We start from the raw sequence: 23,356 nt of genomic DNA, 5'->3' as shown, positions 1-23,356 counted from the left end.
TGGAATACAGTGTTTGTAAATGGAAACCGTAGGCGGAAACAACGTTTTATGTATTCGGTTAAATTTGCGCCAATGGTATTACTTTTATCGTAACAAACGAAAATGTAAACCGTGAAAATATAATTATTAATTGACATTCGTGATCATTCAGTGAGATTTCAGCTCCCGTATCAATATTTCTTGTATGATAAACAATCAGCGATGCTATTTCGATACATCGGATCTGTTAGCGACACCGAGGGCTCATGTTAATTGACGTGATGGGGTCGTCGATGACGGCTGCTCGAATGTAATGAATGTATTGTTCTGAAGGAGTTTAACGGGGATTCGTTTATCTTCTAGGTCCTCGCCTCTGGTTCTCCAATAAAAATGCAAATTTTTTCAACCTTTTCGCATCCATTGTTTTGAGAAAGTAGATTTTAAAAGTAATTAAAGATATTATCATAATAATTGCTTGGCACTTACACAGAGACATACGAAATAGTTTAGAACAATCAGTTCTTCATGATAGAACCAGTTTTGTAGTAGATTACTTATACTCACCGATAAATCCGCAGTAGCGAAATCTATAAACGTTAATTCTGATTCTTCTCCTGCTAAGAGCACTGATACTGATTTTTCTCCACTTTCATCATCTGAAACAAAACAAGTAATAAGATAAGCACAATATTTTTAGACGCTTAACAGAAATTATAAATTGCCCATTTTTGTATGGAATTTTTCCTTCAAATTTAACTCAAATGTGTTTTAGCCTGTTTGTTTCAACATTAGCCATTAATGAATAATTTATAATATTGTTTTATATGATTCCAGTTTATTCAGCCGCTATATATCAAAAGTTTTTTGTGATTCTTGTTCTCTAATTTCGTGCCCCAGTTTACTAATAAAACATTCCGCCAATCGAATATTTTGTTACAATCGGGGGCGGCCATGGAAGGATGGGAGGGAGGGGCTCGAATTCCTGTTATCTTTGCAGTCATCAGAGTTTCATTAAAAGTTCGGATAAATTTTTATTGATATTGTTAAAAAATGGTGCCCTAAATTTAAATGGACATTTTATGGATAAACTATAGATGGCGCCAGCTGTTCTAATATGACATCAGATATAATGTTTTAATCAGAAATATGGATACAGAAATGTTCGACTATGACTTATTAAGCTAGAATTTTTACCAACACACTGTTAACTACGAATTAGCCGATCTAATAGCATTTATAAATCATTCATGGTACAATGTTTTACACTTACAATACTTTGCATCTTATTTAGTCATTTGCTCGGCAAAGTTCCTTCGTTAAAAGTTAACAGCGAGCGAATCCTTCATCCGCAGCGCCCGACTGAAGCGTATTAATAATGTTGAAAGCAAGAGGACCCGAACACGAAGAGCGACAAAGAAAACGTGTCAGATTTTAAGTAGAGCGGTGAACGAAAAAGACGAGGCATTTGCTCGTTCGTTAATTGAGGGGATTATCGTTTTAATCGACCCTTGATGGTTTACAATGAGAATATTTAATTGTTCCTCTATCTCGAGTCCTACAAATCTATATTTTATGCGTCTGAAGGTTTAGAGTGGCGGGTTTTTGCTTAAAAGCAATATGGTGTTGATGATTTCGAAATTTCTGGAGTGTTAATTAGTGTGTTATATTGAAAATTACGGAATTCTTGGTTTTATACGAAGTGGCAGTTTTCATTTAAATTATTGAAATTATTTAGAATAAAGCAATTTCAAAGAAGCAGTAAAATTCCTTGATATAATTATTGATAGAGTAAATTTAAGTTGAAACACCTCTGCAATATCTACAAGCATCAATAAAATAAGTGGTTTCTTTTTCAAACTTTGTAGTTTCAAAACTAAATAAGATGTTAATCATCACCTAGTAAATTATGCATCTTGTAAAATAGGAACTAATTATTTCACAAAGAAAAATTGGTATAAGCCTTTAATATAAATATAGAGACAAGTAAATATAGATGTTACTTTATATAGGATCCCTGCTACACCTGTAAATATAAATACAAAAAGTGGTTTCTTCCATATCTTTCATAGTTTTAAAATTAAATAAAATGGTAATCATAGTCTAACAAATTATGTATTTTTTCAATAAAAATTACTTATTTTAAAGAGAAATTGTATTGTAACCCCTTAACATGAATATAGCTACCTACATAAAAGCCACTATAACATCAATAGTTTATAATAGTAACCATATTTAACTATATATCACATTAATATATATAGTTGTAAAATTAAAAATGTCAGTCATGACCTCGTAAGTTATGGATCATTTAGACATAAGTATAATAAATTTTGAAGAAAAATAGTCAGAAAACTAGTATAAAAGCTTATAAATATATTGATAATGAATTATAATTTAATTTTTTAATAATGTGTGAATTATATGAATTATATGATAATTTCTGTCTTTACCGTTTGATTTCCCGATTTACCATGATTGAATATCAAATCCCTTAATGCTTCTAAGACAGAAACTCCGTTACAAAATTACCGGGTACATTGTTAAAAATAAATTACGGGGTCTGGAAAGAAATGCCCCGCCAATTTATACCCTGATACGATCGGAATTGCTGGGCTGGGGTGAAGGGAGCAGGATGAATTCGTTATCCTACAGGATACGGTGAACCATGTCGATTTAGTCGGCAGGGTTTACGGTCTCAGTTTCTCTTTTTTCTCTCAATGGTAACAGATAGACCCGCTGATCTTTGCAATTATTTACGCTTTACTTTTGATGCTGTGATTGTTTTCATTGATACATGTGGTGTTTGAAAATGTAGAGAGTTCTGAATTAAATAAAGAAATTGATTAAGAAATCAGGCTGTCTTTCTTGTATTATTAAATTTCTCAACTGTACTTGGCTATTAGGCTTCTGATCTTTATTTAATTGAAGTTCGGATACCAAAAATCCAGTCTTCTTGTGTTATATAATTATTCTCTTGACATTTACGATTTACCGATATCATATATATTCAGTAGTTTAAAAATATTGTTCGACACCAAACTAACTTATAAAAAAGTACTTCATCAAGTCTAAATCGATATATAATTTATATTATCATAAATTGCGAACTTACAAGAGCGAGAATTATCTAAAATGAAAGTAATTAGAAAGGAAAGCAACTTTGAATGCGACTTTGAGTCTTGATAAGTATATCAAGAGGGTTGTTTATATTTCGTCTTACTTTTGGATACTAAACTTAGAAGCCTTGATTGTTACGCAAACAAACACAAAACTTCTACAGAATCGTAATATATAAATATTGAGTTATTGAATATTAAAAAAAAAAAACAGAGGAAAAATAGCTTACTAGAAATAAATTTAATGTTAATTTATTATTTGTATAAATGTGGACTATGTTTTAGCGAATATAAATTTCCATAGCCAGATAAATAGAACATAAAACAAACTGTATTAAAATCTAGCCAACCGTGTATTAAAACAATTCGAGCCATTCATTCAAACGAATGTATATTCGCAAACCGATTTAGTGGAACTAATTAGTATGATTAATTTAAATGAAATAAAATATCAGCTCTATAAAATACAGCAGAGAATATTGTTAAATCCTTTTCGGATACATCAACTCTATAATTTCGAAAACATTTAAACAATAATGCAGCTTTCTGATTTGCAGAATCTTCAGAACATTGGCAGTGGAATTATAAAAATTCAAAGATTTATAAATGCAATTAAATTTTTATTAAAATTTTATTACTATACGGCTATTAGTTTAAAATTTTGAAAGCACATCGATTTTAGTGAAATAGATTGTTAATAATTAATTAAAAAGAACAACGCATTTATGTCCCAGAACCTTTTGGAGCTATTCAAGCTAAACAAAAAGGATATTTTTCAGTGATATGTAACTGATAATGAAGTATACATCCATTACTACATACGTGAATTTAAAAAATTATCAGGTGAGTGGATAGCAGTCGGTGAAAGCCATCTAAAGTAACAAAATGCCTATAAGATTTTGTTCATAGGTAAATAAACTTGAGAAAGTTAAATTGGTAAGTATTACTGGCTTGTTGGATACCTCAGGGAATATGGTTTGGCTCAAATGAAGAAACTGAAGTTTATTTTTAAAGCAAAAACAAATTGTTTTACTATCTTGATCAATAAAACTTGAGATAGTTATTCGGAAAATATCTATAAAGCTAATGGATTATCTCCGTTAAGACATTTTTATGAAGATATCCTTAATAATTTCAAGTATGAAGCCATTTTTGACTTGAATAAAAAATTATGGACAATAACAATGTGCATAATTTTTCTCGACATGATTCTCAATTAATAATTATATATCCATCCAAATTAATTGAGATTCTTCATAGATATTTCCTCATAAAGCATTTTAATAGAAACAAATACAACAGATCTGAATGAGCTTAAAGCTTACGACTTATCACAGTTTACTCTTACACTGATTAACATCACCTGATGCTAGTTGAATTAGAATAATTAATCATTGAATTCAATATGACATTTCCGCTCCTCACTGGCGGAATACCCGAAAGCAAAGCCCTTCATATAGTTGACGTTCTCCTTTTAATTATACGTCATTAATTTGCGAAACCAGAAGTTTAATCGGATGTCGAGTTTAGTCGAAATTCGAAAGCGGCACGGAAGTTTTTTAATCGTAAAAAGTAAATTTCAGTTTTAACGACGCCATGAATACAAGTTTGGCTCGATCTTTTCTGGAGGATTTGGTGAGCTTATCCCATCCATGTGGCTGGCTGGGTCTCCAACAACGACAAAAAAAGATACAGCATTAATATAATATGTTGGAAGTTTAGATTGGATAATATTTCATGCTTCCTCGCTTGTGAGTCGTTCTCTGAGATGCTTTTTTAAACTTTGTACGAGGAACTTACAATAATTTGTTTTTATATGACCTGTAACTGTCAAATACTTTCTCGAATAATTATTCCGTAGGTAGCAAAGGGACAGAATCATTGAAAGTGACTAGAACTTTTTAAAAAAATTATTATATAATCAGTGTTTACGTAGTTGGTTGGTTTTTCAAATAGATTACTTGGAAATTGGCAAAATAATAAATTCTGATTGATTTTATAGTTTTTGGGCGAATTGGACGTGACATTTCAAGAAAAAAGATTAGGATTTGAGAAGAAAATATTCTTAATCACAGATAAAAAATGTTTGTTTGATATTTTTTGATGTTTATTTCTTTCAAACGATTAGGAAACAAAAAATCACAGGTGTGTAATATTAGTTATACTTTTGTCATAAGGTGTTCATTTGAAGCATCAATAGAAGATGTAGAAAGATGTTTATTGTTAAAATTGTGAGTTTTTGTTTGAAATTATTTACTTTTCAATGAAAAATTGAAACTACTTTGTCGCTTAGTCGGCAGAGTGCTTCTCTTTATTCGAGGGAGTTGGTGATGCCTCTGTTGCTTTCAATTTATTATAGTACAATTGGTTCGTTGCACGTAACCATGTTTCTGAAAATTAACGATTCTTAGATCATCCTTCCACGTCTACATAGAAAAAAATGGACTCCAAACAGCGCAACCCAGAGCTTCAGAAACCTAACCCCCAAGCTTGAGCTTGAGGAAATAGAAAAAAGCAACTGAAAAATTCAAGAAAAACATCGGATTTTTAAGCAGGATTATATTTTTATTCTTAAAAAATTGTTTTTGTGTAGAAGATGAAGCACAAAATGAGTGCTTCATAGCCAAACATATTTTGATTATTATATACTGAAACGGCTTTTTTCAACAAATTCCTCTTAGCAACTTTGATTAACTTTAAGCCAGTATAGTTCTTCCGATACGGTATCACCATGGTGCCAGAGAGATGCACAAAGTACGAAAGAAAGAAAAATATAATGATTAATATATATTGCATCGACCTTTATCTTTAAAATGACAAAATGATCAGCAGGTACCACCTAATAGCCTTAGAAAGTATTGGAAGAGCATTTTAATTTTTTAAAAACGAATTTATTTCTAAGAAACCCCTTACAGTTCTTCGTGCATCACATATTTATCATACGGATCATTAATTTCTCCAACATATAGACGACACATCTTTTATAATTGGCCTGTGTAATCGGTAATTATATCCATTAATCAAGCGAGCAATTAGCACTCCTATCGATCGTCCACGGGCGATTGTTTACATCTACGCACGTCACCCGTGAAGTAATATATCAAAACACTTCAATCCCACTTGCTCTATCGTCATTGTACTGCCCCCGCGTCGTCCTAATGACGTAGGGACCGAAGCGGGACCCGTTGAAAAAATTCCCGTCTGATAATTGCGCCTGTTTATTTTTCCCCTCGTCGCCCTGTTTCTCCAAGGGATGTTTCGCAATTATTCAAATCAGATCTTGCTGATGCCGATGCTTTTTCGGCGAGACGCCGTTCATTTTCTGCGGCGTCGGGACGTCTTAGCACGTCGACGCTTGTTTACGTCAGGGGGGGGGGGTGGTCAAATTAAAAGTACGCGGGGGTGATGTTGAAGTCTGGAATAAAATGTCTGCTCGTTTATGTATGTAGATTTTTCTTCTGTAAACTTTTTTCGTAAATTCTTGTATCCATTTAGATCAAAAGGTCCGTAAACAAAATTCCTTTTTAATATTTTTGACTAATTCCTCATTTCGAAGCCGATGCAGTGAATGAGTGGATCATTGCTGACCTGACCGAAAAAGGTTTTGGCGTTTTGGTGGATCTCTTATCCTTTGTTTGCCATTATCGTTCATTAATTTTTAATCTCTTCTCTCTTATCATATAAATATAGAATTATTACATATAGTATTTTCGAATGACTTCAATTGATATGGTTCATGGGCTTCCTTCAGAGATATTCCCTTCAACTCTCGTATGATTCCAAAAGATCAAAACGTGATTTATATATTTCAAAGTAGCTTATCTGTATCTCAAAGCTCATCTATAAGTAACAACCCGAATGAGCCAATCTGCAGGAGTTTTTGCACTTCTCCTATGGAAGTCAGGAAATATTACAATCAATACTAAAATCCGACTTTTTCGTACGTTTATCTTGCCAATCCCGTTAGAGTCTGATATCTATAAGCTTCAGGTCTCTCAAATGCGGCGTTTAAGGTACATTTTACATGTTTCTCTCCAAGATAATGCTAGTGGTGAAGAGGAATTTCTTTAAGATGCGACAGTCAGTGCACAGTTTAAAATCAGACTCCGATTAGAACGGTTTGGACACGCCTGTCGAATGAAATATATTGGGTGGAAGAGGCACTCAGCTATTCATGCAAAGAAAAAGACATGAATCAATATCATAGTATCTGAGACGGCAGAACTGTGATGATCGCCAAATGTGGTAAGAAATAATAGGTATCACTAGCAGAGTATTGGTTGAAATGTGTATACTCTCGTTTGATAATGATGATAGAGATGACGATAAACTAAAATAAACCGACAGATGATGATATTCATTTAGGAAACATTATATTTTTCACAAACGTACTATCATCAACCATCATAAGATCAAGTTTAAATAAAAACAATAATAATCTACAATAAAACTGTTATCTACTTCGACTAGTATTAATTCTTAAAGGGTTATGCGTGATTGTTTCATCGAAACTTACCAATACTGGTGTCATAAGCATGGAGGTACTCGCTGGTCATAAACTGTGAGACCAACGATGATTTTCCAACGGCAGGCCCACCTAACATCAGGACCCTGAACGGGGTGGGACCTGGGGCCGATGTCGAACTCTCCCTTGAAGAAGCCAAGCTGCAAGAGGCGCTAGTTCTGGCCGATCCAGCGGCCGACGTAGGCCCTGGCAGCTGCTCGGTACTGCAAATAACAAAAACGATGCTTTAGTAACTGTCGAAGATAATTTTAAGTGAGTTTCATGCCGCGCCTCACCACAGCAGATGGTTCTGCAAACAGGCGATGGGAAAACTCTCGCGCCAATTGTTGTTGTCGTTATCGAACTTGGACAGGAAGCTCTTCTGTAGCACGATGTTGTACATACTGCACCACGGCGCTGCAGATTTCAGACTAAACCTAACAGAGGTCTCTGCCAGTCGTAATAGGTAAACTGTAATTAACACAGGTCGGCTAAAATAAAGGCGGCTATTTTCGATTCAAAGGGGCCATCCGGTCGATACACCTATTCCAGCTCGGTGGAGGTGTGCTTTTGATCGTTTGCAGACAAGTTGACAGGTCGAGTTGTGACCTAGCGAGGTATAAATATAGTTCGTCACGGTTCAGCCGGTTCGGATCTCGAGGGCCTCGGACGGCCACGGCTAGGGAATTCTGGTTTTAATTAAGTTTATTCACACGGTGCCACTGTGTGGGTGCGAAGGTGTTCGACGTCGTAAAATCCCTATCGGATCCGATTTTATTCTCCGTCATAAACAACATAAGATATGATGATATTCACTGTTAAAATTGAGAGTTTTTTAGATAAATTCTCCTGTGAAATCTAGTAACATTATAGATCCAGAAAATATTAACTTTCTAATGAAAAATTGGAATTACTTTGCCGCCTAGTCCTTCTATCTGTTTGAGGAGGTTGGTGATGTCTTTGTCGCTTTCAATTTATTTTAGTAGAAATGGTCCAATATAGTCAATGTCGGTACAGAAGAAAAATGATAAAAAAGGCACCAACCAGCGTAACCCAGAGCTTCATAAACCTAACCACCAAACTCGCGCTTAAGAAGGCACATAAATGTAACTGAAAAATTTAAGAAAACATTGGATTTTTTAACAGGATTATACTTTTATTCTAACAAAATTGTCGAAGAAGTCGAAGGTAGTAGTGATGAGTGGTACACAAGCATCAAAAAGATAGTAACCATTTGGAGTAACCCATTAGACGTCATTATACTCTTTTATTAAGTTAAGTAATTTTAAATTCCATTTTTTTTAAATAATGAGTTTCAGACATAAACTCTAAAATCAAAAACCTATTCTTATATGACAAGAACTTATTTGAAAAGTGTAAGGCAAAATAGAAGTGACTGCAGTGAAACATATACTAATTTTTCTAGTAAGATGGAGCCGATTATCACTAAGTGATCAACAGGAAATCTTAAATACATCATAAAAGCAAGATTTTCAACCCATTGCAGTGAAATGTAGTTAAATTTAACAGAGAGTCGCAGACGAAATCAAAATAAGGTGATTGAAAATATGGCTGCCAGACGAATTGCCTGAAAATATCATTCCATCCAGTACCTGCTGTTTCGGATCTCGAAGGCATCATTGGACGGCCACGGCGAGGGAATGCTGGTTTTAATCAAATTTATTCACACTAGTGTTGGGAACTATCGACTGACAACGACTATCGACTGTTCAGTAATTAAAATCTTTTTACTATCGACTGTTTCAGTCGCTATTTTTGGTTCGACTGACTTTACTACTTTTTACCAGTGACTGTTTTCAGTCGCCATTTTGGGTCCGACTAATTTTGTTACTATTTAATATCGACTATTTCAGTCGTGTACTTTTAGTTCCTATTTTTGGTTCTACTAGTTTCATTCAACTGATTTTTAACGTTCTGGCTCTGTCGTCCTAGCCGCGACCTTGACAAAAATATACATAGTTTTATGATATTTTAGTAGTTTGCTTGTAAATAACAATAGATTGTATAATATTAATATAGCAGCATTTTGGAACGATATTTTTCAAGATTGTTAATGTGATAGTGTAAAATGATTAAAATTGTGAAAATATTTTACTGGTAGACAGTAAAATACGCCAATTTTTTGACTATCGACTGTTTCGACTGTTTTCAGTCGATAGTTCCCAACGCTAATTCACACGTTGCCGCTGTGTGAGTGCGAAGGTATTCGACGTCGTAAAACCCCCACCGTTCGGCTTGGATCCGATTTTATTCTTTGCCATAAAATATTCGGCCGACAGGAGGGGGTGGCGCGTTGGAGAGGTGGGTTTTTAGCAATCTAAGGGGAAAATTACGGGAATGCCTCTCTCGAACATAATATGAGAGAATTTATTAATAAATAGTTCTCATGGGCATTAAATTTAATAGTAAATATCTCGAACTATTACTGAAATGCTTTCTATTAGTTTTAATTACTCGAAACTTTCTTCTAATTAAAGTGACATTCTGTTAGTTTTAAATATTTAACTTCTTATGCGAAAGCGATGATATATTTTGCATGGTCCCACCAAGATATCTACTGAGACCACACTTTTAATTGGTTCGTTTGAATTGCCTCACAAAGCCATTTGATTGACTCATATATATAACGCGATTGTTTGTTTCTGTTTGTTTAAGACGCCATTTTTGTGTGACTGATATTAGAGTAAATTTTTTTGAGTTAATTGTAATCACTACTATTTGGTTATAATGCATCAACAATCTCAATAGGGTTGTGTATCCAGTGCATGTGTGGGAATAACAAAAGGGATGTCGTTTTCCTTGTAAGAAAGAGCTTTTTCCTGGTACGTATATAATCATATACATACATATACATTGTTTTTTTTTATAGAAGTACAACAGAAGAAACCATGAAAATATTAAGTTTAAACCCAAAATGTGTCCAAATGGGGCGAGGACAAAATTACATTGAAGTTAAATGTGATTATACTACATGAAAAGTTTTAGTTCAAAGCTATTCAAAATATATAAAGCCAAATATTGTGGCTTTTTAAAAATATGTTTGTGCTATGTTAAAAAATGTGTAAGTGCCATCATAAAACAAGTTTTAATTCATATTGCAGTAAGATCTGGAACATGCTCCAGGTGCCAAAGAAACATTGTTTTAAAAATAAAAAGAAATAACGGTAATTTTTAAATTCAACTTTTAAATTACACCCTCAAGTTGCACAAGATTGACCGTAGATTGAAAAAGATGTAGAAAACTATGGAAAACATATTGACTAATATAGATAGGGGCAAAAGTCTCCCTACCATTTTGCTCAGTTTCGCTTTAACCATTGTGTTGTGTAGACACCCAAATTTTATTATGGATAAATATACGTCACAAGAACGAGCAGAAATACTGACAATATTTATTGAAAATAACCTTCCCATTATTGCCACTCAGCAGAAATTGCGTCAATGATAGCGAGACTTTTGCCACACGTTATATATAATAGACACATTTTTATCAAAAAACGAAATCTCGCCGAGTCTTCTAAAACAAAATTTAATATTAATTACAGCAACTGGACCATAATTTCACATGATTGCGTCAACAACAGGAAAAAATATTATTATTTTCATACAATAATGTTTCGCAAAATACCATAGGAACCATTAATCCTGCTCTGAATGTTTCACGTTTTGAATCTGTTTATAGAGCCTGTATTGAACTGAATCTAACATTTGAGGCTAAAGATAACCAGATAGAACCAAGTATCTTTGATAATGATGAAAGGCTGAAAAAAAATCGGTTACTTTCAAACTCTCTTCTGACTAAATGAATATAAAACACTGAAATTAACAAAATCCACGTAAAATTGCCCGTCTAATAAGAAGGTATAATTATCTCTACACTAAGTGGATTATAATAAGAGAGATGAATGTTGAAACGAAAATTTGTTGAAGCCTAATTGTCATTCCGAACGTATAAATATTCCGAGTACAAAAAGTCCGGGCTATATCGCAAAACTAATTGGATTATGCGCCCATTCGGGCCAAATATTACCATTTTGTATTTTTCGAGTGAAATTTAATTTACAACCCTGATGAGCAAGGAAAAAATTGCAATAGAATTACACGTTTTTTTTTTCCATATAGAGTTTGTTTGAAAATGTTTCAGACGAATTGTTTCAATTTTTACAACTGTAAAGGTGTTTGCTCTCGGGCATCCGTATTTTTTATTTATGCCAAATTATATACAAAAAAGGCAATGAATATTTTCAAAATTAGAGTATAATTTCGGTCTACCAATTTGCACTAAGATAAAAATATTCGACACGAAGGTTTGATATACAAATTGACTTGACCAAACAGTGGCTAAAAATTCTAAAAGCTCAAAGCTGTTCCCGTCAACTTTACCAATAAAAAACATTAGAATATTATATCAAAATTGTGTCAAATATTTAAATATAACATTTGGTATTATAGAATAAAAGTTAAAACTCCCTGGAGTGATACGTAATGAATATATTTTTATTTTGATTTATTTCAATTAATGTTACTGCAATATTATTCCATATTATGGTTCTTCTGATTATTGGACATTGTTATTATGTTATTTTATTTATGTTAATTTATGAAGAATGAGAAATATTAATACATATCCATTTGAAAGAACTTTATAGATGATTTTATTAACTGTTAACTATACCTTTCTTTCATTTTTTCAACTACTATTGTACAATTTAATGAAACACGAATATTACATCAAAGCTGAGAGTGAATTAATACATTCTCAGCTAAAATCATGATTAAAATTATTATAAATAATATTTGACACCTTTAAGGATTTTGAGATTATTGATGATGTTTTTTTAAACAAATATGTCAAATGTATACAGGGTTTACAACCTTTTTGTTATTTCCTCCAAGCAAAAATATTAGGTGATTTATAATTAATTGGTAAATGCGACAGGACGGTCCTCCTACTCTTGCGCTAGCCGCGGGTTCGAATCCTACAGGGGCATGGTCGTAAATTTATGTTTGTGATTGTTTAATATTTGTGAATGTTCTAGGCAAGAGTGTAAAATCCGACAAGGAAAATGATCCCAGTCACGCCAGTAACCAGGCTGGGTAAGACCGGATGTCTTTTTGATAGGTATAATAATTTAGGCCCTGGTTCGGAGCCCACGTTAAACTGTAGATCCAGTCCAGATAAACCCCTAGTTGGTAAAAGGAGATTTTAAAATTTATATTTAAAAAAATTAACTAATCATCAACAATTTACTATTTAGTATTAGAGAACTAAACTAGTTTGAAGACAATGAACTGAAGATCTTATTGGACGAAAACTAAGCTACAATTCTCAGGTCTCAAAAAACACACTTTCAGAGTAGCGGTACTAGTATTGATTGACCACAGGATTTGATTAAAAAGCCATTTCGAACGTTACATTGTGGTTTCGTTGCTTACCAGATAAAGAAGAGTTTCGTACAGTTTATTGTGACTGACGATGAAAAGTGGATACACTACGACAAACTTAAATGCAAAAAATTATGGATTAGTCCCGGAGAACTATCCACATTATTGCTGAAGTAGAATATTCTCGGCTATAAAATTTCGCCGTGCGTGTGGTTGGATTATCAAGGTAGTGTATTATGAGCTGCTAAAACTGAAAGAAATTGTTACTGCAGACGTCTGCTGACGTAAAGTGAAGAAGATGAAGGACGCTTTCCTGCAGAAAAGACCACCAATAGCGGATGCAAGATTATTTTCTTGCATGACAAGATTGACCTTAGATTGGACAAGTTGTAGAAAACTATGGAAAACATGTTGATTGATATAGAGTGGGGCAAATGCCTTGAACATTGTGTTGTGTAGATATCCATATTTCATTTTGGATAAATATACGCCACAAGAACCAACAGAAATAGCGACAATGTTTATTGAGATTAATCGTTTCATTATTGCCATTCAGCGGAAATTACATCAATGGTAGCAGGACTTTTGCCCCACGTTGTATATAATAGACCCATTTTTATCAATTACGACAAAATGGTCAATGTACATGCACGCACATAACGAGTCTACTAAAACAAAATTTAATACCATTGCGCTAACAACACGAAATAATATTATTATTTTCAAACCATGATGTTTCGCAAAATACTTAATGATTCCTGCCCTGAATGTTTCACGTTTTAAAACTGTTTCAAGTATCCGAGCCGAGCTGTTGCTAGTTTTAATTGAAACAAAAACAATGGCTATTCTCGCCGAGAGTTTGTATCGAACCGAATGCGAAAATAATTGAATAAAATACATTGGAGTCGGGGAATTCGAATGGGTTCGGGCATATATATTTTTTTATTCTGCTGGCGACGAAATGAAATATGTCGAAAACACTCCTGTTTTATTTGTAGTACACACGAGAGGTTTTTGATGTGAGTGCTATTTTATGTCGTCTGTCGTTTGCTATATCATTGTATATACAGTTTGAGTGTTCTTAAACCTATTAAAATAACCAATATCATTACTCATATCTAGATACGAGGTTGCTCAATAAATGAGTGCTAAAAGAACGTAATTGTATTGAAATGAATTGCTGTTCATTAGTCTCACTAAAACTGGAGAAGGGCTGGACAAATCGCTAATTTTGATTTTGAGATATTTGTGGAAGTTCAGGAAAGGTTTATATGATGAGAAAATATGCAATAATTATGAGGAAAGTACTAAAAACAACAAAGATGAATGGTCTAAAAATTAGTGATCAGTATATAGCTCAACATTTCTTGATATGATAACATACATTCATCTATTAAAATAATCAATATCACTACTCATATGTAGATACACGGTTGCTCAATAAATGAGTGGAAAATGAACGGAGTTGTATTAAAATGAATTGCTCTTCGTTAGTCTCGCTAAATCTCGAGAACGGCTGGACCGATTTGGATAATTTTGATTTTGAGATATTTGTGGAAGTTTAGAAAAGGTTTATATGATGAGAAAATATGCAATAATTATGAGGAAAGTACTAAAAACCACAAAAATGAATGGTCCAAAAATTAGTGATCAGTAAAGAGCTCCACATTTCTTGATATGGTAACTTATACATTCACCTATTAAAATAATCAATATCACTTCTCACATGTATATACATGGTTGCTCAATAAATGAGCGGAAAATGAAAAGAATTGTATTAAAATGAATTGCTCTTCGTTAGTCTCGCTAAAGCTCGAGAACGGCTGGACCGATTTGGATAATTTTGATTTTGTGATATTTGTGGAAGTTCAGGAAAGGTTTATATGATGAGAAAATGTGCAATAATTATGAGGAAAGTACTAAAATCCACAAAAATGAATGGTCCAAAAATTAGTGATCAGTAAAGAGCTCAACATTTCTTGATATGGTAACTGATACATTCACCTATTAAAATAATCAATATCACTACTCATATGTAGATACACGGTTGCTCAATAAATGAGTGGAAAATGAACGGAGTTGTATTAAAATGAATTGCTCTTCGTTAGTCTCGCTAAATCTCGAGAACGGCTGGACCGACGCTAAAACTCGACAACAGCTGGACCGATTTGGATAATTTTTATTTTGTGATATTTGTGGAAGTTCAGGAAAGGTTTATATGATGAGAAAATGTGCAATAATTATGAGGAAAGTACTAAAAACCACAAAAATGAATAGTCTAAAAATTAGTGATCAGGAAATAACTCAACATTTCTTGATATGGTAACTTATACATTCACCTATTAAAATAATCAATATCACTTCTCACATGTATATACACGGTTGCTCAATAAATGAGTGGAAAGTGAACAAAATTGTATTAAAATGAATTGCTCTTCGTTACTCTCGCTAAAGCTCGAGAACGGCTGGACCGATTTGGATAATTTTGATTTTGAGATATTTGTGGAAGTTCAGGAAAGGTTTATATGATGAGAAAATGTGCAATAATTATGAGGAAAGTACTAAAAACAACAAAAATGAATGGTCCAAAAATTAGTGATCAGTAAAGAGCTCAACATTTCTTGATATGATAATTTATACATTCACCTATTAAAATAATCAATATCACATCTCACATATATATACACGGTTGCTTAATAAATGAGCGGAAAATGAAAAGAATTGTATCAAAATGAATTGCTGTTCGTTAGTCTCGCTAAAACTCGAGAAGGTCTGGACCGATTTGGATAATTTTGATTTTCAGATATTTGTGGAAGTTCAGGAAAGGTTTACATGGTGAGAAAATGTGCAATAATTATGAGGAAAGTACTAAAAACCACAAAAATGAATGGTCTAAAAATTACTGATCAGTAAATAGCTCAACATTTTTTGATGTGGTAACTGATACATTCACCTATTAAAATAATCAATAACACTACTCATATGTGGAAACATGGTTTCTCAATAAATGAGTGGAAAGTGAACAAAATTGTATTAAAATGAATTGCTCTTCGTTACTCTCGCTAAAGCTCGAGAACGGCTGGAACGCTAAAGCTCGAAACGGAAGTTCAGGAAAGGTTTGTATGATGAGAAACTGTGAAATAATTGTGAGAAAAATAGTAAAAACAACAAATAGTCCCAAAATGGGTGGCCATAAAAGATCTTATCATTTCTTGATATAGTAATTGATAAATTCGCCTACAACTGAGGTAACAATGCATAAATATTCGTTTATTTAACTCTAACAATAAAATATAAATCAGTTCCTATTTTATTACCATCCTGCTTAAGCCGAGCTGTAAAAGTGTCCCTCTCTATTCCTCCACAGAATCCCAGATTGTAGTATAAATCCTGCAGACAATAAAAGGGCCTACATCCGCGGTAATCCCAGAAGAAATGTCAAGGGAGGCCGTAAAATACATACCGGCACAAAAAGAGATTTTTAATTCGCGCTCATTGGGCCAAAAAGGGAAGGTCGTTGGCAAGACCATGACCTTTTGTTTCCCCCATTTCGAAATTTTATTCCCTCCTATTTAGGAGAATGGTTTCGCCGAACGACTATATATGTGTTTAATAAGGTTAATGAGGTATAACGAAGAAGAATATCGAGGGTCGGTACAAGTCTGATAATTAGTTAAATGAATCAGTAACTGGATTTATTTTATTTTGAATTGAAAAATATTTCCATGTACCATTTTATTCCAAGTCGAACACATGTATTATTTAAGATGGAATAAACAAGTTTTTACTTAGTCGGTGTTTTCTATTCTCATCCAAATTGTTTCCATAAAAATAGTAGTGATTGTTCCAATAAACAATCGCGTCGACAGCCACATATTCCGATCGACAAAACGAACATTCCTACAATTTATATATTAGCTCACAGGCCATATATTTTTTACCATAGCGTTATATCATCTACCAAGTTTAACCAAAATGGTAGTTCATTTTTCTAAATAACATTTCACAGGGTGTGATGATGATATAGTTAGGGCCTTAAATTCCTCCCCCACTAACTTACCGAAGGATATATAGCATCGGCTAAACGAGATTAGCCTTATCTCTATGGTACATGAAGCGGATATCTCCGCGGTTCAAAGAAAAAGATCCACAAATAACCGCGTCGTTTACTTTTTCCGTCAGAGTCACCACTTCACCGTCCAAATATATACCCGTATTTGGTTTTTTACACAATAAAAATCAATCTTACTCTTCGCTATTTAATGATTTCATATTGCCGTCTAATACCGCTGCGTTTATTTTTTATTGTGAAATATATTTTCCGTCGGAAAAAGGATCGTAAAGGTCTGATATTCGAACGAGCGAGTTTTCAGAGAAAAAAAACAAACCCTACTATCATAAAGAGATCCCTTTGTGCGTCGATATAGGAAAATTAAAAAAAAACCTTTGTTGTGCCCGTAAATACGGTTTGTATGCTTCTCCGAAGTTTGTCTATTTTATTTTACAACGAATACTATACTATTCGTTTTTAATTATTCCTGTTGGCATTGTATTTTAAAAATTAATGAATTTGATTATAAGTTATTCATTTTCGTGAATATTTCATCAATACCGAAGCGGATTATTGATAGCTAAATGGCACTGATGTGTATATAGTGGGATTAGCAATAGGTAAAGTATAGGGTGGGACAAAAGTAACGCTACCATTTTCGCTCAGTTTCGCTTTAACCATTGTCTTGTATATATGTCCAAATTTTATTCTGGATAAAAATACGCCACAAGAACGAGCAGAAATAGCAACAATATTGTGAGACTCGCAAAACCACAATTTATCGGTTAGATGCGAATTTTCGACAGGGTTACAGCGATAGTGTTACATAGTCTCCAGAAACATCAATTCGGAGATGTGGAAAACTGATTTGAAAATGTTCCTGTACAAAATTCAATTAGTCCAAAAATGATTACCGAGAGATCTCGATCAACAAGTTGAGTACAGTAATACAATCCTAAGGCTGTCTAAATTGAGCGATGAAGCCCATTTTCTTCTCAGTGGCTACGTCAATAAACAGAACAGTCGGTTTTGGGAAACACAGAATCCTCAATTAATTCATAAAACATTATTACATCCACTAAAAACAACTTTATGGTGTGGTTTTCATGCTGGAAACATCATTGGTCCATATTTTTTTAAAATGTGTTGCAGTTATTGTTACTGCTGAACGGTACCAAGACATGATTATACATTTCCTTGTGCCTGAAATGGAAGAGCAAGAACTAGAGGTATATGTGGTTTCAGCAAAATAGGGTCACAGCACAGACAGTTCGTTCAACAATTCAATTAGTGAATGATGTTTTTCCACGAAGAATAAATTCACAAAGTGGCGATTTAGCATGGCCAGCCAGATCTCCGGATTTCACAGCACCATACCTTGTCTTATGGATTTTTTAAAAATCAAAGGTTTATGTGAATAAGTCCCAAACTATTCAACATCTTAAAGACAATATTCGTCACGAAATTGACGAAATTCAGCCTCAGATGTTGCAGGATGCCATGAAAACAGACTTAAAAAGAGCCGAAAGTTGCATAGCGAATCGCAGTTACCATTTCGCTGATATAATATTTCAAAGACCAGATAAACTTTTTGTGAAAACCAAACTTATTTATCTTTTCTTTGAGCAAAGTTAATGGCAATCAAAATGGCAGCGGGACTTTTGCCCCACTTTGTATTAGAAGCTGTTAACACTCAGTGAGACTGTTACTCTAGGTGTCTACCAACAACAAATGAATAAACCGAATGAGACGTATTATCCTCTTGAATGACAATGATTACTTTTTTTATTAATCAAAAGAAAAAAACCTGAAAGTTATTGTTTGTTGGTAGAATCTTATGGTAAACATGGTCAAACCTTAAAAATATGTGAGGCGTGGTTGAAGATGCGAATGTGCAAGAGTTATTGGATGAAGATCCAACCCAAAGACAATTGGTACAAGCATTAAATGTGATCCAAGGAGCGATTAAGAGTAATGGGGAAAATCCAAAGATGGAGTATCACATCAATTGAATAACAGGAAAATGGAAAAATCGTCTGTGAAATGTTGCTTCACAGATATGATTGGAAGTCTTTTGTGCATCTATTAGTGACGGGCGATGAAAAGTGTATTTATTTTGAATATCCTAATCGCAAAATATCATGTTTATCACCTGGCGAAAGTTCAAGACCAAATCGTTTTGCTCGCAAGACAATGCTCTGTGTTTAGTGGGATCAGAGTGTCCTGGTGTATTACGAACTGTTAAGACCTGGTGAAGTAGTAAATACTGAGAGCAAATGATCATTTCCAACCTTGCATTGATCGAAAATCGTCCAAAATGGGCCTGAAGACACAGTAAAGTGATTTTACAGCACGATACCGCACCGTCTCTTAAAGCAATACCGGTTAAGGAAGCACTGAAAGCACTTTAACGTCACATATTTTCACACCCGCCGTATTCTTCAGACCTTGCCCCGTGTTTTTTACATTGATGTGATACGCGCTTGCAGAGCACTTCGTTAATTTCGGAGACGTTAGAAAATGGCTTGACGAATGGTTTTGCTTAAAGGACAAACAGTTTTTTGGGATAGTATCCATAAATTGTTTGAAAGATGGATAAAATATGGTAATAACCGGTACTCTTGACAGATGAATATAATTACATCGCAATATAGTTTACTCAAAATTTAACATATTTTTTCGTCTGCTATGACCGATTTGAGATGGACAATTAGTTTCTAGAAGATCAAATCTAGAAAATATACCTAGACGGTGGCCGGATATATGAAATCCGTGTCCTCTCTACATCCCTTCTCCAGATCTTTTGTGAAAGGCGACCTTAAATTAAATAGCTATTCATCAGATGAATATAGGGGGCGCCCTGAGCCCAGTAGAGGTAAACTTTATTTATTTTTCTCGAGGCACATATCGCCGATATTCCGCTGCTACAATGCCCCCTCTTAGAATCCGGACGAATGGAGCTCTAAAGCACCTCATTTAAATTTCGCACTGATTTGGTTCGGAGAAAAGAGCTCGGCGAATGTTATTCGGTTTGAATTATATTTGTAGAAAAACAGAATTCGGAACGCGTCGAAACCGGACCATTTGGGAAACTTGCTTTGAATACCGAGCCGTGGAAAAATATTGCGGTTTTATAGTTCAAGGTGTGGGTAGGATAGTTTGATTTGAAATCAATGATGGGGATCAGTCCAGATGGAGTTCAGTTTTTATTATAATCCTTTTTGTTTTCTGTATGATTTTTTTATCTATGTTCTGTCGATTATGTTAATAGTGCTTTGCGCTACTAGAATTAAGTCCATATGTTTTTTAGTTAGCCCTAACCTTCAAAAGATGCGTGTACATAAATTTGACAGCTCAAAAACAACAAGAAACAGGAAAACAGGTTTGACAACAGGAAAGTCAACCATCAACGATTGGTTTGCTAAGTTTAGACGTGGCAAAATGAGCACCGAAGACGGTGAACGCAGTGGATGCGCAAAAGAGGTTGTTACCGACGAAAACATTAAAAAAATTCACAAAACGATTTTGAATGACCGTAAATTGAAACTGAATGAAATAGAAGACACTCTAAAGATATCAATTGAATGTGTACATCATATCATTCACGAATATTTGGGTATGAGAAAACTCTGTGTAAAGTGGGTGCCGCGCGAATTCAGTTTTGATCAAAAACAACGACGAGTTGATGATTCGGAGTAGTGTTTGAAGATGATCAAGTGTAATAAACCCGAGTTTTTGCATCGTTATGTGACAATAGATGAAACACGGCTGTATCATTTCACTCCGAAATCCAATCGACAGTCATCCGAGTGGACTGCACTAGATGAACCCGCTCCAAAGCGTAGGAAAATGCTACAATCGGCTGAGAAGGTTATGACCTCTGTATTTTGGGATGCACATGCAATAATTTTCATTGACTACGTTAAAAAAGGAAGGACCATCAACAGCGACTATTGAAGGACGAAATCGCCGAAAAATGGCCGCATTTGAAGAAAAACAAAGTGCCACTTCACCAAGACAATGACCCGTGTCAAAAATCCATGAATTGGGCTTCGAATTGCTTCCTCATCCACCGTATTCTCCAGATGTGGCCACCAGCGACTATTTTCTGTTCTCAGATCAAAAAAGAGTGCTCGCCGAAAAGAAATTTTCGCCGAAACTGAGGCCTATTTTGAAGCAAAGGACAAATCGTACTACAAAAATGGTATCGAAAAGTTGGAGGGTCGCTATAATCAGTGTATCACCCTATTTTACCAAAAAAATGCGTTTTACTATGGTAGGCCGGGAACTTTTCAATTGAACTATTATATAATAACAGATAGAAGATAAAGCCATTAATTTTATTTCATTGGATACATGCAATATATTTGTGATTGTTGACTATTGTAATCATTTCTATTACAGCGTCAGTTTAACCAATATTCTAACAGTCAACTGTGGCAGATTTAGTACAACTCTGCTTCTTACGATAGTCACGCGACCGCTCTTTCCTAACAAATCGATCCTTTTAACGTGTTTCTCTAAACACATTTGTTGATTTCGCGCAACAAAGATAAAGGGACCGCCCGACGAAACCCAATTGATAAAGCAGTCGTTGTCAACCAGTGGGAAACAAAGAAGACTGCAGGATCTGGCATTTGAAAGGCAAATTTTATGGCGCCACGCCGGAAGTGGTGGCCCGTACCGACGCCGTGGGGTCGAGGACGGGGGTCGCGGGGTGGGGGAGGGGGCGATTCGAAACGACGGGGGGATGAAGTCTGAATAGCGATTCGCAGGTGAATGGCTTTTGTAGTGGCTTCAGGTGTGTGTGCTGCCGCACTTAAACCGAACGCGACGTTCCGTAGTATGGGTTTAGTAATTGTAAAGAAGCTGTGTAAACGTCGTTGATGGGAGATGGGAGGAAAGACGTATTGTCTTGGATTGTTGGAGGAATACTGTCAAGGGAGCGAAAATTTCGGCTCTAATTCGATAAGACACAACACGTTGACGTTTTACCAGATAATGAGAACTAATTAACACTTTCTTGAGTTACTTCTCGCCCTGGTTCGTTTATCTTTCGGTCAGAAATGAAGGAAATGACGGAAGCCTGTCAGGAATTGTGTGAGAACTGACTGAACTTATTAAAACTTAGTTATTTTTATTAAAGGAAATATATCTTCGACAAAAAGCTTATCTAACACGTCACATGATAAATCGCTGTCCTGACATGTAGATGGCACCATAGTTGGCTACAGTCGCGCTCTCTGGTGGCCTTCTGTTATCTATGTGTTGTGTTCGACTATTTTTTTTTACTATAAACTGTTTTTAGTACATTGTTCCCAACGTTAAATCAAAACTAAAGCAATATCCATCAACTTTGTCATAAAATACGTCAATAAAGGCCGTCCGCTCGTATTATTTTTCATTTAGCAACAGCGGTGACGCAACCAAACCACCGCAAGCCTTTAAGCCCGCGGCGTCGAGGTAAACCTCTCGTTTTAATTATAAATAAAATAGAGGTTTTTCCGTTCGGTTTACGGAAAAATCGACGGTATTGTCCCGTTTCCGCGCGACCGACCCCAACACACGAAGTCAGGGCCTACTCGATAAAAAAATTCTCATCACGCCCGGTTAACCAATCGGATTTGTTTTTCGGGCAAGTGGCCAGCTCGATCGAAAATCGAGTTGTCGATTCGCGACCTAATTAGCATTTTTGCCAATACGAATCCGAGGCATAACGACTAATTATCGGGGAATGACGTCATCGATGTTAATTAGTCTAAACGGGAATTAATACCGATATTATTTCGAGCACTGATAGCATTTGTTTTGGTTTTCTTTATTTTTATTTTTAACCGAGTGAATGCGTACTGTAAACGATCTTTTATTTAGCAGGTTTTTCAATAATACCAACTGATATTATATAGGCAACCTTAGAAGCATTGGATTTTCAATCTGTTGCAACAATTTTCATTATTTTAATTGAAACTAGAGTTGAACAAATTAACTCATTAAAATAAAATTTGTATCAACTGATTTATTATGTTGTTAAATTTTACTAATATACCTTTTTTATTTCCTAAATTAGTTAGACTAATATACAGGTTTTTAACGGAGGTATTGAAAATATGAATGAAATGAAAATGAAAATAACAAAACAATATTGATATCAAAATGGTATAATACCCGCAATTATAACATTTTGAAGAATTTTGTTGACAAACGGACTCCTTTGGTAGGCTCGTTCTTTTCAAATAGAATAAAATGAGAAGCAAAATATCGTCTGACTGTAAAACGAATTTAAAACTTTCGGCAGGCACA

At 34.5% G+C, this 23,356-nt stretch overlaps 1 protein-coding gene across 1 annotated transcript in view; it reads right to left on the bottom strand.

Annotated features, from left to right (window-relative positions):
- Positions 1-23,356, bottom strand: part of LOC143200771 (uncharacterized) — a 183,759-nt gene that overhangs the window by 32,178 nt on the left and 128,225 nt on the right. The window contains exons 10-11 of the mRNA XM_076411393.1: positions 7,612-7,823; positions 544-635 (exon numbers count right to left, since the gene is read on the bottom strand). Coding sequence (XP_076267508.1) covers positions 544-635; positions 7,612-7,823 — 304 coding nt within the window. The remainder of the gene's footprint in view (positions 1-543; positions 636-7,611; positions 7,824-23,356) is intronic.

The sequence above is a fragment of the Rhynchophorus ferrugineus genome, unplaced genomic scaffold (assembly GCF_030347505.1).
Source record: "Rhynchophorus ferrugineus isolate W39M unplaced genomic scaffold, kcgeb_rfMv2 rfM8, whole genome shotgun sequence".
NCBI lineage: Eukaryota > Metazoa > Arthropoda > Insecta > Coleoptera > Curculionidae > Rhynchophorus > Rhynchophorus ferrugineus.
This window is presented reverse-complemented; position numbering and strand designations above follow the sequence as displayed.